This window comes from Abrus precatorius, unplaced genomic scaffold (assembly GCF_003935025.1).
Source record: "Abrus precatorius isolate BTA unplaced genomic scaffold, Abrus_2018 Scaffold7, whole genome shotgun sequence".
NCBI classification, from domain to species: Eukaryota; Viridiplantae; Streptophyta; class Magnoliopsida; order Fabales; family Fabaceae; genus Abrus; species Abrus precatorius.
Window position 1 is genome coordinate 13163373 of NW_020874417.1, and position 21554 is coordinate 13184926.

General features: G+C 32.0%; 1 protein-coding gene across 1 annotated transcript; it reads right to left on the reverse strand.

Annotated features, from left to right (window-relative positions):
- Positions 1-917: 917 nt before the first annotated feature.
- Positions 918-17485, reverse strand: LOC113872816 (U-box domain-containing protein 70). The gene is made up of 8 exons (XM_027510647.1): positions 17124-17485; positions 16166-16259; positions 16041-16091; positions 15751-15924; positions 6411-6590; positions 6074-6193; positions 4135-4268; positions 918-1440 (listed from the first exon to the last, which is right to left on the reverse strand). The coding sequence occupies exons 1-8, from the start codon at positions 17267-17269 to the stop codon at positions 1365-1367; spliced, it is 975 nt and encodes a 324-aa protein (XP_027366448.1). The 5' UTR covers positions 17270-17485; the 3' UTR covers positions 918-1364.
- Between the last annotated feature and the right edge of the window lie 4069 nt (positions 17486-21554).

Genomic DNA, 21554 nt, shown 5'->3' on the forward strand with positions numbered 1-21554 from the left:
CTGATCTCTCTCTGTTGTGTATAACATAATAGTAGATAAATGGCTAATTTAGCTTGGATCTCAATTTTTCAAAAGCTCGTCAATTAATACTACATAATTTTCTCTCTGATCTGTTCTGAACAAACGAGTTATGGAAATAAAGCTGAGTTGCGTCGAAAGGAATAATAACAAACACCTGTTTTTTTCTTCCCATAATAACACATTTTCTAGCGTAAATTTACGTGATAATATATTTTTAAAATTCTTTCCATCGGTCTCAATTATCAAATAAAAAACACGTAAATCACAAATAATGTAGATTATATCTCATATGTAATGAAAATTATTTCATCTAGTAATAAACTGCATTAAAATTTCCCCGTTGTCTCTCTTTTTCGACTGCTTCCAAATACATCGAATGATGGACCAGACATCTCTACGATGTTCTTTGCAATGCTGCTGATTTAAATCGCTTATATGAGGACAATTAGAGGAACTCTTTTATCACTATTATTTTAAATGAAATACCAGATAAACACATATCTATTCAAATTTCGACACAATGAGGGGATAATTTGACCCTTATCTCATGGTAAACAGTACCCTATGATTACTTTTTCCTTTTCATATTACAACTTCAGTACAGACACAGTGGTAGAACATAACAGATATTGTCAATCCTTTTTACTTTGCACCTTAGTTTAAATTCCACTATCAAAGAAAGCAATTCAGGTTGTTAAAATGACAAATCCCTTAGCATTACCTGAGGTCATGAACTTCAAGAAGCTCTCGTGCAACTCTTGCATTGTGGTCATTAGAGCACAGAAAACTCATTGACCAATTCTGGATATGAATACGAACTAATCATTCAAAAGTAAGAACTTAACAGCTTAATTAATTTCAAGGAATTAAAAGCTAGCACCTTCCAGGGGTATATCAAATGAACTACAGATACATTAAGTTTATCCAAACATCATCAGAAAATTCTTGCAATGTAAAAACAAAAGAGAATACAAAAATAAATTGTTGATCAAACTTGAATATTAACCGCCAAATTCAACTTCGATACTGGCCCTGGCATCATACAAGTGTCATATCTGGAAAGGCTATAAGTCTTCCAGTAGCATGAATAGACAGAGCAAACATGTTATAAAACAATATTGGGAAAAATGCAACTCCTGGAGAGCTTGGATAATTTTGAAATAAATAAATAAATAAAGGGATCTAACAAAAATAAAAAGCACATCCAGCCAGCATTTGTCATATACCAAGTAGACAACATCGGCACCAAACTGTGTCCATGTTTCTTGAACATCCAAACCTTACTGTGAGCCTGCCATTTTTACCTAGTGAAACAAATGTACACCAAACACTAGTAAAGTACACTAAGAATGGGATAGCTTTTCTTTAAATAACCAAGGAAGAACTTCATGAGCGCCAATGTCCAAAACCTCTGGATCCCTGAAAATAACAATATAATAGTTTTAAATTTTTAATCTCAAATTAAGTCTATACAACCAAAAGTTGAGAACAAGGAATGCCTGATGTCATCATCCAAATAATTCGGAAGAGAAATCATGTCAACAAAGCTAGCCTAGCAAGCTTTCTCATCAAGTACATGTTAGGATCCTTAGAATAGGCATTCAACAATATATTTTAGGCAAAAATATATTCATCAAATCTACACACCATAAAGTCATATCAAAGCAAAACCAAATTATTCTGTTGACATCAAGAATCACTAGTTGAAAGACTTAGCAAGGAGCCCATACTCTAGAAGCAGATGTTCCAAAGTTACTCAACACTTATGCAACAACAACCAACCTTTATCCCACTAAAATGAATCACACGACATCATTGAACTCGAACAAAAACCAAACTTTCAGAAATATTAAAACAAAGAAATTATGCGATACCCTTCTAAAGTTATAAAGAACATTAAAATAATAGGACATAATTTAGAGAAGGATTTGACTCTTCTAAAGTTTAAAGTGTACTTTAAACAACAACAAAAGCTTTAATGTGGAATGGGAAGTTATATAACATTTATACACTAATACTCCCTGAGTTTAATGAAATTTTATCCGATACCCTTCCTTTTTTGGACAATACACAAATCTCTCTTGATTTATGTAATATAACACCCTATACCCTTCTCAATCACACATACCATCTTTGATTTCTTATGCAGCTATATGAATATGAAGGGTTAAAGTAATGTCAAAAGGAGCATGTAATATAACACCATATATCTTTCTCAATTACACATACCATCTTTGATTTCTTATGCAGCTATATGAATATGAAGGTTAAAGTAATGTCAAAAGAAGGAGTACCGAATAACATTTTGTTAAACTACAGAGTGTGAATGCAATTTACACTTTAATCAAGTATCAATGGAGTAAATATTAATAACTTCAAGGTTTGTTACATATGTACATGTATTTTATCCCAACCTCAGCTGTTGATTTTCTGATCAAAGACAATAACTCCTCATTTTATTCTCTAAAGTGAACCTCTCATTTTAGAGGAATCAAATTCTTTAGTGAATAAGACCATGGAGAAAACAAGACTGTATCATGATTTCATAATTATCTATTAATACATTCATGGATAAAATTACAAGAGTATAAGTTTGATTTAAATTGGATTGGATTGATTAATTGGCTCCAAAAACCAATCTAACCCAATAAAAAAAAAATCAGTTTTTTTGACATTTTAGTTTTTAGTTTGGGTTTTGCAGGTGACATTAGATTTGATTAATTTATAAGCATCCCTAGTTAAAACACCAAAAATAATAAAATGTAAAGATATGCATAATTAATTCAAAAGAATCAAAATTTAAAAGTTAGAAGTTAAGAATGAGATGTAATGATTCAAGGCAAGATAGACTAAAAGATTTGACCACTCTCAAGAAAACAGACTCTAACTTAACATAAGGGTGGACAGGAATTAGTAAATAACAGAAAAAAGGATATAAAGCTGACTATAGAAACTGTCACGGTTATCAAATTGGGATTCAACATGTGAATCCGAAAGTCCATTATATATATATATATATATTATGTTCTTTAATTATTGATGATGAATCAGAGGTTTTATATGCCTTTGTTAGTTGTATGTTATTTTTTATATTGATCACAAATCTTATGATTCATGGTACAATTTGTTCACGATTTGGAAAATGGACCTTCGGATTCACATGTTGAATCCCTATATATATATATATATATGGGGAAGGATCTTCTCTTACACTTGATCTGAACCTTTCATTTAACTTATATCTAACGGTCAGTGAAGTAATAAATTATAACTTGTTAAATGTAAGTTAAATGAAAGGCTCAGATCGAGTATAAGAGTTTTTAGACTTATACTAGTATAAGAAAATTCTGCCCCTATATATATATATATAACAAATTGACATATACATTGCAAAATGATTAAGTATTCAATTAAAACAATCACAAGGACAATCAGATTGTTCGCCCCTCCCACCCCCCACCACAAAAAAAAAAAAAAACAAAAAATGTCAAGACACAAGAAGTTAATATAAGGATAAAGCAGAAGCACAAGCTGGCCACTACAATGGACCACTTAAGCAACAAGAGTGTAGTGGGAGATGGGGACCACAGGTCAAATACATGTCATGCGTTGGGGAGGTCAACTAAATCTTGTGCATGGGAGAAGCAAAGAAGAGAACACCAAAATAAAAATTCATTTGCCTTCAAAATGACATGGATCTGAATAGGGGGGAAGTTATTGGCAATTTCCCTCCCTTTTGTCCTTTTTTTGAAAAAAAATAAAAAGCTTTTTATTAGGAGTTTTTCAAACCGGATCACAGATGACCCAATCCAGCTGGGTGAGTGACCCACTTGGACAGAATTGCACGGTTCAGTGCAATTCAGCCCAACGATTCCTGCAATTCGCAATGCAATTCAAGCACCAAAACAGGACACCATGCAATTCGAATTGGGAGGAGCATGAATTGTATCTAGATTCATCCGATACTAACTACACTAGAAAACATTACTATAAGCATGTATACTCCTTTTTTTTGTTCAGAAAAAAGAACAATTTATCATCGCAATATTACCTGCCATAAACAAAACTTATATTCAGTAAAAAAGTGCATATGAGAGATAGTGGGTAAGAAACCTGCATAATGTTTGTCCCTTTTCATTTGAACTGGGTATAAACCACAGCTTTCGCAAAGAAGGAGATTCAAATTGAACAAAGAAACCATCACTCTGCGCATGTTTCCACTTTCTTGATCCTTGACCTTTCCAGACCTGCAGGTATAAAATGTCATTAATAGATTTTGCAGAGATTCAGACTTTGCAATTCTAATTGAATGAGTAGAAAGCAGGCAATCTGAACCACACAATTAATTAAGAAAAAAACCTAGTTCATAGATAGATCTGTTGAATATGAACATTGACCACATATGTCGATTTATACATGTTCGAAAGAACAACTGATGAAGGTATTATATTAACTTATCCTTGGCCAAGTAATGCACCTGTATAGGTCCCAAAAGGAAGAATTGATAGGATGGAGGATATCCCCAAGGCAAAATTTAAAAGAAACAACTAAGAAAGGACCTAGATATAAAGATAACAACAAAAATCAATTTTTATCCCACTAGGTAAGGTCGGCTGTGTAGATCACATGACACCATTATGTTCAATCAAAAACCAAATTCTCTAAAATACTATCTATTATTAGATCTATTTTAATAATTTCCTCTAAAAGTTTTCTAGATCTCTATCTGCCCCTTTTCACCACACTTAAAATCATGTCATTCACTACTTTAATCAATTTTCTACCATTTTTTCTACAGTAAGTGTTACTTTAATATTTTCTTGTATATATTCATTTCTTTAATGTTCTTTCTCATGTAACCACTCATCCATCTAAGCATTCTCATTTTTGTAAGTCCTGTTACTTTATTGTGTTGTTCTTTTAAAGTCAAGCATTAACTATTAGATAGGATAGTTGATTATATAGCAGTACAATAATACTTTCCTTTCAATTTTATAGGTACTTTACACTCACAACACAACCCTTGATATTTTCTTTTCTGCTTTAATCACCTAACTTGTATTTTATGAATAACATTTTCTTTAATTTCTCCATCATTTTGTAGATATAAGGGACCTAGATATAAATGGCCATAAAAAAGCTTGGTTTTCTAACAAAAACAATGGATCACTCAGTCCATGATTCCACGTAGTTGACTCCACCTAGCAATAACAAGTTTTTTTATTGTTGTATTAACCTGACCAGCCCAAAAAGGGGTAAAAAAAAAAAACTAATTATTTAGATTGAAAGAATCAAAGGGAAAGGAGAAGAGAGGATGGAAAGGCAAAAGACCTCTATTTTGATTTCTTTTACCTATTTTGCCTTTTATTAAATCCATGCAATCTTTATGAGTTACTACGTGTACATCATCACCACAATGAGCCAGTCAGGAACCTAGAACCCTTTTTCTGACCAAGACCAGGTCAGACTTTAGAAGTTTTTGACAATCTGTTTTTGGTTACAAAGATCAACTTTATCGAAGTACAAATTTAAGTGAGTTATTGCCACTTGGAATATTAAACCAGTGGCAGTCCAGTGGCACACACATCTGCCACTGATTTCAATGGACCCAGTTTTAACATTTCCCTTCATTCGCTCTTTAAACATCCCAACTGCTGGAGTACATAATGTATAAAAATAAATGGTATCAAATGCCACAATATTTTACTATAAGAATGATGCTACAGACCTCTTCCAATTTTCTTTGCATGTAAATTATACTATGAAATTCACACCTATACTATTGGGCCCACCTAAACTGATAATTGGGTCAGCTTAAACATTTATTGTACATTCAAATTTTACACACTTGCACACTAGGTGTGCAAATATCACTTCTCTTCCTTTCTAGTTACCTGTGTAATTTCCCCAATTTACTGTGATCTGCCTCAAAAATACCCCCAAACCTTCTAATACAATTTCCAATTTACTGAGAAATATCTTAAACATCTACATTTTCTGCGGTGGAAGTTTTGCCCCCTAATATTTAATGCCTTCAGTAATCAAAAGTTACCTGTGGATAAGCAATGGTGCTTTTGGGAGTCACCAAGCAGGCTGCTTTGGCAAAAGATTCGTCAGCATACTGCCTAAGAAATGAAAAGCAGCTGCTGTGTGTATGTGGTGATTCAAATGCCTGACAAAGGAGACCAGAGTCACAAGACAATAAAAAGATTAAAACTAAGAAAATAATACAGGGAAGTTTTTCAGGGGCTAATAGTCATAAGCCAACAACAGAGAAATGCTCAATAAACATGCATATTAAGCATAAAGTTGTAAAACCAAACATCCAAGAACATAAAGCAGGGAAACCACAATGAAAATTGTACATAGATTTAACAAGAAATATATACCTTATCAATATTCACAACTGGGGCATATTTATCAGTCTGTGTCTTTTCCTTATCAAGAAGAAAGTAAACTCTGGCATCCACAGAAGAAGTTTCATGCCATGATTTGACAGCAGTCTCCATAGTCTCCACAAGGAATGAGAACATCTCTTTCCAACATTCTTCAGATCCATACTTTCCAGTCTGCAAGAGGGAGATCATTTCAATCCTCATTTCAGAATTTTTTAAATTGATGCATGATTGTATAGAAAAGTGAATTCTTTAAATACCTTGAATAAATATCAATAACAAATTAACAAGGATTCCAAAGTTAAAGAAAGCAAGTAAAACAAAACATCTCAGAACCAAATACGGAAAAAGGGGTAAGATATTTTTCTGAGATTCTGGGTTCATTTTTCATGTTTTTTCCTCCATTTTTTGTGAATTGGACTCTCTGGTGTTGATTCAGTTGATTTTGGATGAATAAATGCATTAGTGAGTTTTGAATGTGTTGATACCCTACATCATATTGCCATATAATGACTGGCAGCACCAAGGATGTCAAAATTGCAAATCCCACCTTGGTTTAGACATGAGAGATAGAAATGTAATGATAAAACGTAAGATCAAAACTCAAGATGTAGTTAATCTTGTAGGAGGGTGAGAGGCAAGAGGAGTTAACTTGATCATACAACCATACATAAATGGCCATTAGTTTACTTAAATCTAATCTTGACCATCCATTTTGGTTGAAAGGTCAAGGTTAGCACACACATGCAGGCATGAGTGTATAACACAATTGACAAGACAAAAACACTATAAATGTTGATGAAAACCTATGGAAGTTCAAACATTTACCATCCTTCATTTTTATTTGGTACTCATGGGGAAGTATAATATCCAAGCCTGTCACAACTAATATTTCTTCCAATACCACCAATTGGCTGCATTGAACCTTTGATGAGAACTTTTTGCTGTTGCAACACTTCCAAACTAGAGGGAACATGTTTTAAATAAAAATGGGAGAATGATGGAGAAATAGGAATATTAGCAAAGTGTGTAGATTAGGAATTCAAAGGATAGATTTGTATTAATTGGATATATTGCTATCTGTTGATTAATCATTTTGGTTTTATTAAGGTATTTTTAATAATTCAGGTTATTTGGAGTTTTTATTGACTTGGAAAAGACATATACCATGGACCAAGAAAAATATTGAGGAAGGCCTTGGAAAGAAAAGGAGTTCCAATAACATATATTTGTGCTATACAAAACATGTACGATGACTACAAGTATGAAAACTCTTATAGAATATCTAAAGATTTTCCTATAGGGATAAGTTTATATTACAAAGATCCGTTTTGAATCCTTACATGTAAAACCTATTCTTAGATATGTTTACAAATAACATACAAAAAATTATCCTTGAGTACATGCTCTTTATAGATGACATAGTTCTTCTAATTGAGGAATCAAAAGAAAAGGTTAACTCTAGACTTGAGTTATGGAAGAATAATTTGGAATATAAGGATTTTCACTTGAATAGAAATAAAATAGAATATGTGCACTACAATTTTAGCAAAAAAACAAAATAAGGATCATATGTTAAAAATTAAAATCAGGGTCGTCAAATAACGGCCATGGCGCCACGGATGTCAGTGGTGATTATCACCCAAACTGCCACAACCATGGTGGAAGATGATGGATTTACGATGGCAGTACCATGGCAGAAATGGTAGCCATGGCAGAAAATGTCATCTTTTGAGGAAAAAAACAAAATGGGCCTCTGACCTGACCCGGTTGAAACTGATCCAAGAACCCAAAACCATACTTACCGATAGCAGCGCTATCATGCCACCATGGAGTGGCGATCAGCCCCAAAGTACTTGCTATCATGGACTGTTTCTTCCATTGCAGAAGTGGAGCCCTAATCGCAGATGAATTCTCAGTGGGGTGTGCATTTGCGTAGCATCATGGAGAAAGGGAGCAAAAGTCCAATTTTTCCCCTGCTACAGTGTCAATTTGGGTTTCTTTTAAGGCAAAATGGACTTTTTGTCCCACTAAAACTTCCCGAGCAAGCTGACTAATGTTCTGTCATGCTCTATTTTTCTTCTTCCTTCTTCTCTAAAGCAAACTTCTTCATCTCCTTTTTCACCATTTTTGCCGGAGAAGACATCCTTTCTAGCTGTTTTCCAGCAACTATAAGTGGAGGGCCCTGTTATTTGGCATCTATTTTCCATTTTGCTTCTCGATGCTCTGTTTTTCTGCTTCATACAGGCTCTATTTGTCACTCTCTCTGCATCTATTTTGCTTCTTCTGGTGTTCTGTTTTCTTCTTCAAACAAAGCACTGTTTCTCACTCAGTCTGCATCTTCTCTAAAGGCTGTGTTCGCTTTTCCATCATTATCCAGCCATGTTATTATCCTTTTTCACATATACCCCAGAAAACTGTAGTGTTTTTTTAATATACTTTTGTAGATATAAATTACACACACACATATATATAGTCCCTTATGTGTCTTGAACTTATTATGAATGCAGTTAATATCTAAATTTTGTAACCTTTTCTGATTTTTTTGATAGTCGCCAATTGAAAAAAAAAAAAATTCAATTTTTGTTATAGTTGTTGCAGCTGCTGAAGCAGCTACCGGATCAGCCAAGGTAGTCAAAATCGAGATCCTACTTAGGATCGGAAGGGAAAGGAAAACACGTAACTCGTAGGATCGTAGAGTGGATCGTAAGATCCTACCTAATGTATAAAACTATATTTAAACATACAAATGCATACAAAAAAGAAGATAAATAAGGAACCAATAGTCTTAAATTCATAAAAGACAATCACAACTCAAACATTAATGACAATAAATATATTCTCAAGTCAAATTACACATAAAACTCAATAGTACTAAAGTAAAAACAAACTAGTCAAAGTGTCCAACATTGGTATTTTTTACTCTAACAAATCATTCAAGTTTTGATCATAATAATCATCTTCTATTAGGTCTTCATTTTCTTCATCTCCAACTCCATCAAGATCATCATCAAAAGGAGGAATCTCTAAATCATCTAAATTTATAGGATCATCATCAACATCATTGGAATCATTTCCAACTTGACCCAAGTGTTCATTTGGATTCAAATCCAAGTCCAATAAGTCATCAACTTCTAAATCATCACCATTGGATGAACTTTCATTGGCCATAATCCATTCATCATCAGATGAAAGATCATCAAGATTAAACTCCATAGCTTTTCTGGATGTCTTTTTCTTGGCCAATTTTGAGTTAGCCATCACATAAACAACATCATTCATAGTTTGTTGTTTCAAACGATTTCGTCTCTTTGTGTGGACCTAAAAAATATATAAATACAATTGATTATTTGCTAGTTTTTAATAGGTAAAGAAAAAGAATGTAATTTATCATAGTTTTAAAATCTTACCATCTCAAAAGCACTCCAATTACGCTCACATCCAGAGGAGCTACATATCAAGCTCAATATACGAATAGCAAATCTTTGAAGCTCTGGATGTCCATCTCCATAAGATTCCCACCATTGTGCTGGAGTTTTGATATTAGTTTTAAGTGCATTTAGGGCTGCCTTGCCACCAAAAAATTTCTTTTTTGCCTTGAAATCTTCAAGTTGAGCATCAATTTTAGTCATTTCTTCATCATTTTCTACCATCCTTTCTATACAATCATATAATCCACGTTTAACTTCAAAATCTACTTTAAAACCAGGACTGTAGTGTAAAAAAGGGTTGAGGTAATAAGCTGCAGCATGCAATGGAGTTGATTGTCCCATCTTTCATCAATGACATTCCATAGAGGGAGATAACTAATATATGAAAAAAATTAAATTAATTTTCAAAAAAAATAACTAAAATTTTTAATTAAATTTAATAATTTATTTACCTTTTTTTACTCTCATTGAAGGCCTTTGCTATCTTCTCTTTAGCTCGGTCCATTTCCTCATAAAGGAATCCCATAGCTGGAATCTCATCCGAATCAACCAAACGAAGAACTTTGATTATAGGATATGCACCTCTTAAGCAAACAACAACACCTTTCCAAAAAGTTTTATCCATAATCACATCTTCAACAAACTTTCCGTCTGTTGATTTAGCAAACCGGCTAGTCTTCCATTGATCAGATGTGAACATTCTAACCAATGCTCCCTTATGCTCTTGAAGACATCCCAAAGTAAGATAAGACGTAGCAAAGCAAGTCATAGCTGGTCTCACCAAATCCCTTCCCTTTGTGAAGAATTGCAATAAAGAAATTAGGGAAGTCCTTGAATAAATATAAGTCATAATTTTTTTCCCCTTTGAGATTGTCTCTTAATGAATAGGTAACTTCTTCTTCAGATCTTCCAATATCAAATCTATACAGTGAGCAGCACATGATGTCCAATACAATTTCTTCCTTTTCTCCATCAACAATTCACCCGCAGCCTTATAATTTGCTGCATTGTCAGTTACAATTTGAACCACGTTTTCTTCACCAACCTCCTCTACAATGTCATCCATCATTTTAAACAATTTATCAGCTGTTTTAGATATATGAGATGCATCAATTGAAGTCAAAAATACTGTACCCATAGGGCTATTAACTAAAAAATTCAATATAGTTCTCCTTTTCTTGTCGGTCCAGCCATCCGTCATTATTGTGCATCCTGTTTTTTTCCATTCTTCTCTATGTGCTTCAATAGCTTGCGTGGTCAAATTAACATGATGTTTCAAATACTTGACTCTGATTTCATGATAGGAAGGTGGCTTGAATCCAAGCCCATATTTTGTCACCGATTCCAACATCTTATGAAATTCTTCACTCCTTGCCACATTGAATGGTATGGCATTGTTGTAAAAAAAAGAAGCAATATCTTGACACACTTCTTCTCTCAATTTTTTTTTGAATATGTTATTGAGAGTGACTTGATTACTTACTCCTCTCTTCTTGAAAATGTTCTCACTGCCCTCAACTTCACCCCCTTTTCTTTTTTCACCAGAATCACTCCCACCATCACCTTCTCCAAGAAGTTCGTTGAGTTTGCTATTTGATTTCTTCATTAATTTCTCTTGTAAGGAGGACACAACGAGCCACATTTCTCTCCTCACTTCATCACTAACCGAAGAGCAAGCACCCACATCTTTTTGTGTTCCAGCCAGATGATGTTTTAATCGGTAAACTCCACCAGTTATTAATTTTCGACAATAGTTACACTGAATTTTTCGTGCATCTCCATCCACAGATGATCCATGTTGCCATGCCACATCACTCCTGTTTCCAGGAGCATTTTTTCGCAAAGAACCGGCCACAACTGCACCAACAGAGCAGCTCACTGAGCCAATAGAAGTGTGACCAATGGTAGGACTTGCAACCACTCTCCTACTTTCTGGTTGCCCTCTCTGGATTGCAGGTATACTTTTTCCACGTGCAAACATCTTCAAACAGGACAGAGAATGGGGAAAACAGATTCGCTGTATTGGAGAAGAAGAGAAATGTGCGTCGTGAGTCTAAGGAAGAAGGGAAGTGTGCTGAAGAAGAAGAGAGTGTGGGTTGGGAACTGAGGAAGAAGACTTTGGGTCGCGGTCGGCGGTGCTGAGGAACTTTGGGTCGCGGTCGGCGGTGCTGACGAACTTTGGGTCGCAGTCGGCAGCAGTGTTGAGGAAGAAAACTTTGGGTCGTCGTTGCCTGTGTTGAGGAAGAAAACACTGCGTCGTGGAGAAAGGGGCAGCGAAAAGGGAAGAACGAAAAAAAAAAAACCCTAACATCTAAGATTAAATAAGTCGGGTAAAAAAAAAAGGCTGGGTCAAATCGGGTAATCGGGTTTTTTAAAGAATATGGGGCTCCACCAAACTCGTCCAGGATCGCACGCTTCCACGATTTCACGAGGAAGATCGTGCGATCCCAACGATCTTGAAAAATCGCGTCGCAGGGCAAGAACGGGATCGGAGGCGCTGCAAAAGCTCGTGAAATCGTCCGATCTTACGAGTAAGATCGCGATTTTGACTACGCTGGGATCAGCTACTGTTTCCTCAATTTATCGTAACAAAAAATCAAGCCACATGAATCAATCAAATTTGTTGAATAAATAGTATTGATTATAATAAAGGCTTAATTATGTTTTTTGTCCTTATAAATATTGGACACTTTGCAATAAATCTTTATAAATTTTTTTGTTAGGATTTAGTCTCTGCTTCCTACATGGCACCACATGGTGTGCCATGTTATTTAGTTTTTTAATTTTTTTAATTTTTTAAAATTAATATTTGCAAATAAGCCTTTAAAAATATTTTACATAATTGCCAATAAATCCCTTTCCCTTTCTCTTTCTCTTTCTCCTTCTCCGCTGTCTCACTCCCACCCCAACCCTAACCCCAACCCTAATCCCAACCCCAACCCCCACTCTTTTACCCCACCCCATCATCATCTCTTATCTCAAACCTGGTTGTCAAAAACAACTTTTACCGATTATTCTAGAAGAAGCCATTGATTATATATCTGCGCTTGAGATGCAACTTCAAGTCATGAACGATGTGTTTAACCAATTCTCTACTGCTTCCTCCACTTCCTCCACTTCCTTCACGCTTTTTGACCTCTAAGTATGTACTTGTAATGCATCCCATCCATTATAAAATTCCTTCCTTGCCCTAACGGTTGATAAATCAAAATTTAAGCAGGTGAGAGAAGCTTGCAAAAAGAACAGCTTTTATTTTTTCAGGGATAACAATGTTGTTAGGGAGATGAATTCACGGTATACAATGTAAATGGGTGTCGCTTGAATTAGTACAAAAAAATGGTTAGAGTAGTAAATTTTGATAGTTGGGTGATCATGGCAACAAGTAAATAAAGATTTGATCTAGTCATAGCAATCTTTGGATAGGTATTGTTTACGTGTGAGGAGGTTGATAGAGGACAAACATTCACTTAGTTGCAGGGACACATGTACTAGTTACTATTGAATGACAAATGGTTTGTATTGTATTTTAACCTTTTTCAAGTTCTGAAGTCTACCTGGTTGCTGATGTCTCAATTTATTGGTGTTTATCCAAGCTGAGCACAAAGCAATAAGAGGCTACAATTCTGTGTGGGGAAAGTAAGAGTGTCATGGAAATTGAATGGACTGAATGGCTAACTCCACTTCTCAAAGTTTTCCCCAAAGTGCCAAAAACACAATTGTGGGGAAGGGAAGGGGTAGGTGTCAAGAGGGGTTGGGCTTAGGGTTGTGGGTGGGAGTGAGATAGCAGAGAAGGAGAAGGGGAAAGGGAAAGAAATTTATTTGCAATTACATAAAATATGTGTAAGAGCTTATTTGCAAATATTAATTTTAAGAATTAAATATTAAAAAATTAAATAACATAGCATACCACATAGTGCCATGTAAGAATACTGAGGTAACTCTTTGTTAGCCAGTTCAGCACTTAATAAAAAGTTGATGATAGGAACTAAATCCCAATTTCTTAACATTTCAGAGACTAAATCTTTATAAAGACTTATCATAAAATACCTAATATTTATAATGACCAAAAACATAATTAAGCCTATAATAAATCATGAAAAGTAAAATTTAGAATAATATTATTTTATTGTGACTGCCATGCTTCCTCCATAAGCCACCATGGCATCTGCCATAATTTTGTGACAGTTTTTCTGCTGTCTACCATGACTTGACATATGCCATTGATAACATTGGTTAAAGTTAGAGATGACAAGATACCATGAATCTCTAAATTTAGGTACTTAAGATTAATTTTACAGAATGATGAAAAATTAATGAAAGTGTTACTCATAAAATACAAACTACAAATAAATTTTTATCGAGAATTATTTATAATTGTAAAATACTTATCAAGTTGAAAGTAAAGTTTTATTGTACTATTATACAACTAATTATCCTATAAAGTAGCAAATGTTGAGCTTTAAAGAAATATTACACACAAAAAATGAGAGCAACAGAAATAAAAATGTTAAGACGGACAAGTGGTTATACTAAAAAGGACAAGATAAAAAATTATTATATACTTAAGAATATTAGAGTAAAACTGATAAGGCAGTTTGAACGTGTACAAAAAGGACAATTGGAAGCACTTGTGAGAATAGTGTATGATATGACTTTTAATCCTGTAAAAAGGAGTAGAAAAATGCCAAAAGAACTTCAGAAGAAATTGTTAAAGGAGATTTTGTAATAAAATATACCAGAGAATTTGAATATTGACCGAACTCAATGACATCATGTGATCCATGTAGCAAATCTTGCCTAATGGGATAGTGTTTGATTGTTATTGTTATAATAATTTTGGATAGCTTGGTTATCAAGCTGGATTATCGATAGTTAACATAGAGTGTGATAGTGCCACAATTGTGGCATTTCGTGTAGCTATTTGGCTTTTCACATGTTGAGGCCGCTTTTGTGCCCAAAAGATATTTGTGGTTTTTACGACAGGAAGTGTAGACAGCAAATATTATCCACTCCCCCCCCCCCCAGCCCCACAATTTTGTGTTTCCATACCTGCTTTTGGAGGGTAATTTCACAACTCTCTTTTCTATTAGTAGGGTAATTGCTTTGATTTGTTTGAAACTCTTTCCCGCAAACAACCACAGCCTTCTCTATTACAATGCACTTTGACTCGCTGCTCAACCAAGCCATCCAACCCATAGCTCTGTTCTGCATGTCCTCTTCAGCACAACTCAGTTTTCACACATGCATTTTCATTCTCAGTCAGGTCTTTCCTTTGGTCTGCCTCAGATTTGTTGCAGTGTTGCTCATCGTCTCCTCTCTAGTTTTGAGTTTACTACTTTATTTTTAGCCCTAGAGGCTTAAACTTATTTGATTCCTTGACTTTAGTTATCAAATGATTTTGGGTATTTAGTTTTTTAAGACTATGATATTTAATACTAATTAATTATGAATATATCTTAAATGTGGAGGTGTTTTTTTAGCATTTATATATGTAGCATAAAATATTTATCTAATTTAGAATATTTAAAATAGCAGCTTTATGCTAAATATCCCACTATAATAGCAGTTTTGGGATCGGCCACTCTACATTGTTATTTGGGATTGATAACTATGTGATTAGCCTATATAGTTAGAGATATATGTACTGAATTAGATACTTTAGATTCAATTTAAAAATATATATTGTTCCTAAACTTCCGTTTCTCCCTCCTTGCACTTGTTTCTCCTTTTTTTTCTGTATTTCTCCCTCCTTTCTCTCTCTCTCTCTCTCTAAATACCTTCTTCTCTTCTCTTTTTCCCTTACCCTTTATACATCATATATTAATTAATACAGTAGAAAATCTAACAAAGCACATGCTGGTTGATCACTCATAGGAATGGAACAGATATACATGTATACTAACCATTTCAGGTTTCAATGTATCTAAATGTTTGGCCATGTCAACATTGGATCTCATATTCTCCACTTCTTGAGCTCGCTTGTTATCTCTCACTAGTTGATTTATCTTCTTTATCTTTTTTGAAACTTCTTGACTTTGTGAGTTATATTGCAATGCAATCAGAAAGGCAGCGAGAGCCTACAAATATTCACACAAACAGATGCATTAGGAGCAAAAACCCAAAAATGTAGCAGAATACTAGCCTTAGCTTCCAATTAATTGTTAAGCAAAAGGCTATTATATACATAACATACATCTTCATATCGTTTCATGGCCTCCAATATGCTTCCCTTCCTGAAATATCCCTGCAAGTGCATTCAAGCAACATCACTAAAGGGTTCAAACATTGAAATATTAACATAATTTGATAAACATTTACCTTTTCCCATTGGGGTTTTAATTTGATTGTCATCTCAGCATCATCAAGAGCTTTATTAAGCTTGTCTAGTTGCAGCAACGCTGCAGCACGGTTGCTGGCACACAAAGAATGAACAGAAACTACATCAGGACAAGATGTTTATGGATTGAGTGCATGTAGCATATCTCACACTTGAAAAACATTAATCCAAACAACTCCATTTGCCTAAGGAACAAGCAAGTAACTTCTAAGTGCCAACTAGATATGATCAGAAGCTTACCTGAACTGTTTGCAAATACAACTATCACATGAAAATTAAGCATAAAAAAGATACCATGCAATAGTTAACCATTCAAAGATACCACCACGTTCCAACTGATCTACCAAGATAAGCATGTACGAAATTATTTTCTCAGTAATCAATCAAGCATCTCGCATTATATATGAAAATAGCTTATGACTTTCATAAGCTCTTTTCAGATTATTTCAACTAGCTTCTTGGTTTAGCTAATCCAGGTAGGCTCTTAGCTTATTCCAATAAGTTTCATGATCAAATTCTTGTCATAAGCCCTCGCGTAAAAAGAGCTTCTTGAATAAGCACTTAATTGAGCTGCTTACCCAAAATACAGGGGCCACATTGCTTTTTACAATGTGTTGTACTTACAATTACAAGCTTAGTGACTTAGACGGTACACCGATCTAACTCCAACCCAAAAAACACATGGCTTTACCAAACTGTCACTAAAATTCCAATTCTGAATTAACACCTCAAAGTCTATAATAACTGAAACTAATATAAAATAATAGCGAGCACTCATCAAATAAATAAAAAGTTCCCTTCTGTGATTTAGTTTTCAGAACAAGAGCACAAGATAAACCAAAGAGAAAACCAGAATAATGGATGAGGCCCAGGAATTGAATAAAGTGGAAAACGACACCCAAAGGAAAAAAGATGAGAAATTTGGAAGAAAAAGAGTACCTATAGAGAGTGGGATTAGAAGGGTCTTGCTTGATGGCTTGAGTGTAGAGTGCAGCAGCTTTGAGATACTTTCCTGACTTGAAAAACTCGTTGCCCTGATCTTTCAGAGACATCTCCGAACCTGAACCTTCTTTTGTTTCAGCCATCGATGACTTTCTAAATCTTAAAACCTGCGATTCTGGTTCCTAACGTTTGTAGGGTTTTATCCCAAGATGTTTCCTCCTTCTTTCCAAAACCTCTTGCTCCCACTTCAGGATGGAGGCTTTTGCTTTTGAATATAAATAAAATTCTGAAATATTGTGTTTGTAACACTGTATGTGTTATAACGAAACTGTTTTTCCATTCCACTCTGTTGCAATGCAATCTTTGGGGGTTCACAAAAATCCAACTGAAAAATAAAAAGATGAACTAACTGAAAATTAAAATAAGAAATTTAAATTTTTTAGATTTGTTTAAAAAAGATATATATATAATATATTAATAGTCAAATTTTAACATTTTTTTAATAATTTTTTATAAAATATCAAATTAACTAATTCAACCATTTTATCATTCTATTTTATTCTTATAATTCTATATATCAAATTTTATATAATTCTAATACTTAAGAAAATATTATTTAAAATTTAATATTTATTTATATTTTAAAATATAATATTCATTAAAATATATTAATGTGATGAAGTATTTGTTAATTTTAGTTATGTATAAAAATTTTAAATTAATTTACTTAAAAAATTCTTTAAATCAACAACAATAAATTATATATATATATACACACACGCATGTATTAATGCACATACTTTAAATTAAATTTTTATTTATATATGTATATATTTATAAAATTATATCTCATATTATTTTTAAGAATATATTTTATTATTTTAATACATTTATAAATTTTAATCAAAATATATACTTAATTTCTATACGTGATATTATTTTATAATTTAATTTATACATTTAAAAATATTACATTGTCATTTATGTAGGATATAAAATAGTTCTTCTATTCTTTTAGCTATTTAAAATAATTTAATATGAAAAACATAACAATAACTTTTATAAATTTATTTGACGGTGGAATTATTATGTATTGGGTGAATTTAATTTTTTTCTCTAAATTTTATTTTATTTTAATGAGAGAGAAGTAGTGTATTTTTTATTATTGCATATACATTTAGTTCCAATGTAGAAAATAAGTATTTATTTATTATTAATTTAAATTGAATATATTTATAAAATATTTTAATTCATATTATTGGTAAATAAAAGTAACCAATTTCAAAATATTATAGATCAGTTTGATCTGAACCAATTTTATCGTAAAAAAACCTTATCAAACACTATAAAATATTTTGTTTATCTGCATGTCTTACGAAATATAAATGTTGAGCTAAAGAGCCATTTTTTTATTCAACAAAACTTATATTAGAGATTACAACTCTCAATCTTCCTTCATTTCTAGTTCCTTTGCCCTTTAGTTTTTCTTTCTTCCTAACAAAATTTTCCTCTCTCCCTTTTATTCGTTACGACCATCACTCATCCATCTTTCATCAATCTTTCTAAAACATTGGTGTTGGTGGGATGTTGTGTATTGCTTGAGAGATATAAGTTTTCTCTCCAAGGCCAAAGTGCTCGAGAATCTTCCTTTAAAACTCAAGTGAAGAATCATTGAAGTCCTTATTGAGAACTGAACGATGTGATACATGAATTGATCATATTATTTTACCTTAAGATGAGCAGGGGGTTTGTAACATGCAACATACGCAGACCTTAGCTTTCTCACAATGTAAACAGTGATTCCAAACATAAGGATAGTGCAACAAAGGACAAAACTGAACAAGTTGTCCAATAAGTTGCATTGGAATTTGAGCCAAAGTTGATGAATCTCTTCTGGAGTCATGTTGAAGGTTTGAAAGATGATGAGAGTAGTGAGAGGAATTAGGCACAGAGTAAAAAGGTGAGAGTTTTGGAATTTTGATTGCACATGATTTGCAGATGACTAGCACAAAAAGCTTCAACTTTTAGACACACCTTTCTGACGTTGTAGTGTTTATTATGCTGGGTTTTTATTATATGTATATGTTTCTACTTTTTTCCGTCATTACTTACTTATGATGCAATTTACAGGACAAACAATGTAAAATTAACGTAAATTTTTTGTTTTATGGAAATTTTAAGCAATGTTCTTATTAATCAGGCTAATTTACAAATTGTTAAGTATAAAACTACAAAACAAATAATGAAGGATAGTAAAGTTCTTGTTTTATGGATTTTTTCTTAACCACTGTTACAAAACAAATAATGAAGGATAGTAAACTTTTTGTTTTATGGGATTTCAACAATGTTCTTATTAATCACGAGAATGTTAAGTATAAAACAAATAATGAAAAATTGTAAACTTCTTGTTTTATGGAAATTTGAACAATGTTCTTATTAATCATAAGAATATTAAGTATAGAACGTCAACCACTGGTACAAAGCAAACAATGAAGGATTAATAGTGAACTTCTTGTTTCATGGAGATTTGAACAATGTTCTTATTAACCATGCTAGTTTGCATGATGTTAAGTATGAACGTTGCGGTTTCCAAAGCACGTTTGAGTAGCTTAAACTTGTGTTTTATGCATTGGTTCTTTCTAATTGGTCTTATACTTTTTTTAGTAAAGTTGTCGGAGAATAATGATATAAAAGTTTGTATAATTTTTTTCATAGTTTAAAAAATTAAGAAAAAATATGTTATAATAAAAAAGGATAAAAGAATTTGTCGTAAAAACTTATTGTAAAAATATGATAATTTATTTTGTTTTGTTTATTTTTGTTTTTATAATTTTTTAATGATTAATTTTTTTTATAAAAGATAATTATTATTTAAGTGATATATTAAAATATTTAAATAATATTTTTTAATAAAAATTAAAATACCAATCATTTTTAATTTTTGTGCAATTTTTTAAATGAAAAAAGATAATAAATAAATAAAACAAATATGAGTAAAAAGCCATAATTTTAACACACTTAATTTTCATAAGCACACACTTCATTACTAGTTAGTATTAAACTTTGAGTTAGTTGACCAATTTCTATGTGAACTAACTAATCTAGCTCATTTTTAATGACTATAATTATTAATTTTTTTTCTCATTATGTTAAATGAATTTTTTGTATATTATGTATTTATTTTTTAGTTTAATGTTAATTAAATTTTTTATAATTTATTTTTAATTTTATTTAATATAATAAAATATTTATTATTCATAATTTGAATATATTTACTTTCTAAAATTTATAAAATTAATAAATTTAAAAAGATTTATATTATAAATTTTTAATTAATTATTATTATTATTTAATTTTATAATATGAGTGCAATGTCACTAGTTAACACTATAAATCAGTGAGTATTTTCCTAAGAAATGGCTTATATTAGTCCACTTTTAATAGATATAATTATTAACTTACTATTGTTAGTGAAAATAGAAATCATCTGGAACTTGAAATGATTTATACATAAAATATTAAAAGTTTTAAATGTTGACAACACCATTCTAAAAATTATTACCATTTTTTCTCATAATTCCATTCTAGAGTCCTAAATTACAAATCTTTTTTACTTTCTTTACAGTTTACAACAAGTCACCTTAATACACAATAAATAATATAATAATAAACAAATCTCAAATATCTCTTATTTATTTTCCTTAATTTTGACCAACATTCTTTGTGCTAATCACCGCAATATATATCAACCTAAACTATGTTGAACATGTTCTTACTTCTTAATCTTGTGGAAGTGCTGCTATGAACCTAAATCATGAATCAACTTAACAAACTACATATTTTAAGACAATTATAATGTCGAGATATATAACTTCTACATATTTATGAGTAGATTAACATATTAGGTAAAATGATTATGTTATTTTGAGAAATAAGAAAATTAAATAATAGTTTTAGGATCAAAATAAATGATTTAGATTAAATAATTAAAATTGAACATAAGACTTTTTTGTTTTCATCTACCATGTGTACCTTTTGTTTTTATTATAGTACTATATTTATTATTTCTTTTGAATTAATGATAAAATTTAGAACTCGTATAAACATCAAAGTGAGTATTAAGATTTTTTTTTTTTTCTTGTACCTCTTAAATTTAGAAAATTTTGGTACCTCTATTTCATATGAATGCATTGATAATTATTTCTAGCTCATACTAGTAATAATTATTCCTCCAGATTTATTATCACATAAAGTATAATTTTTTTTTCAAAATCTAACAAATATTTTCAATGCATTTTGTTACTTTTGTATTGTTCCCATTTTCATCCTTATGACATATGACCATCAGTATTGTTAACTCTTGTATTTACATATATATATATATATATATATATATATATATATATAAAGTATAAAAGTAGATAAGTT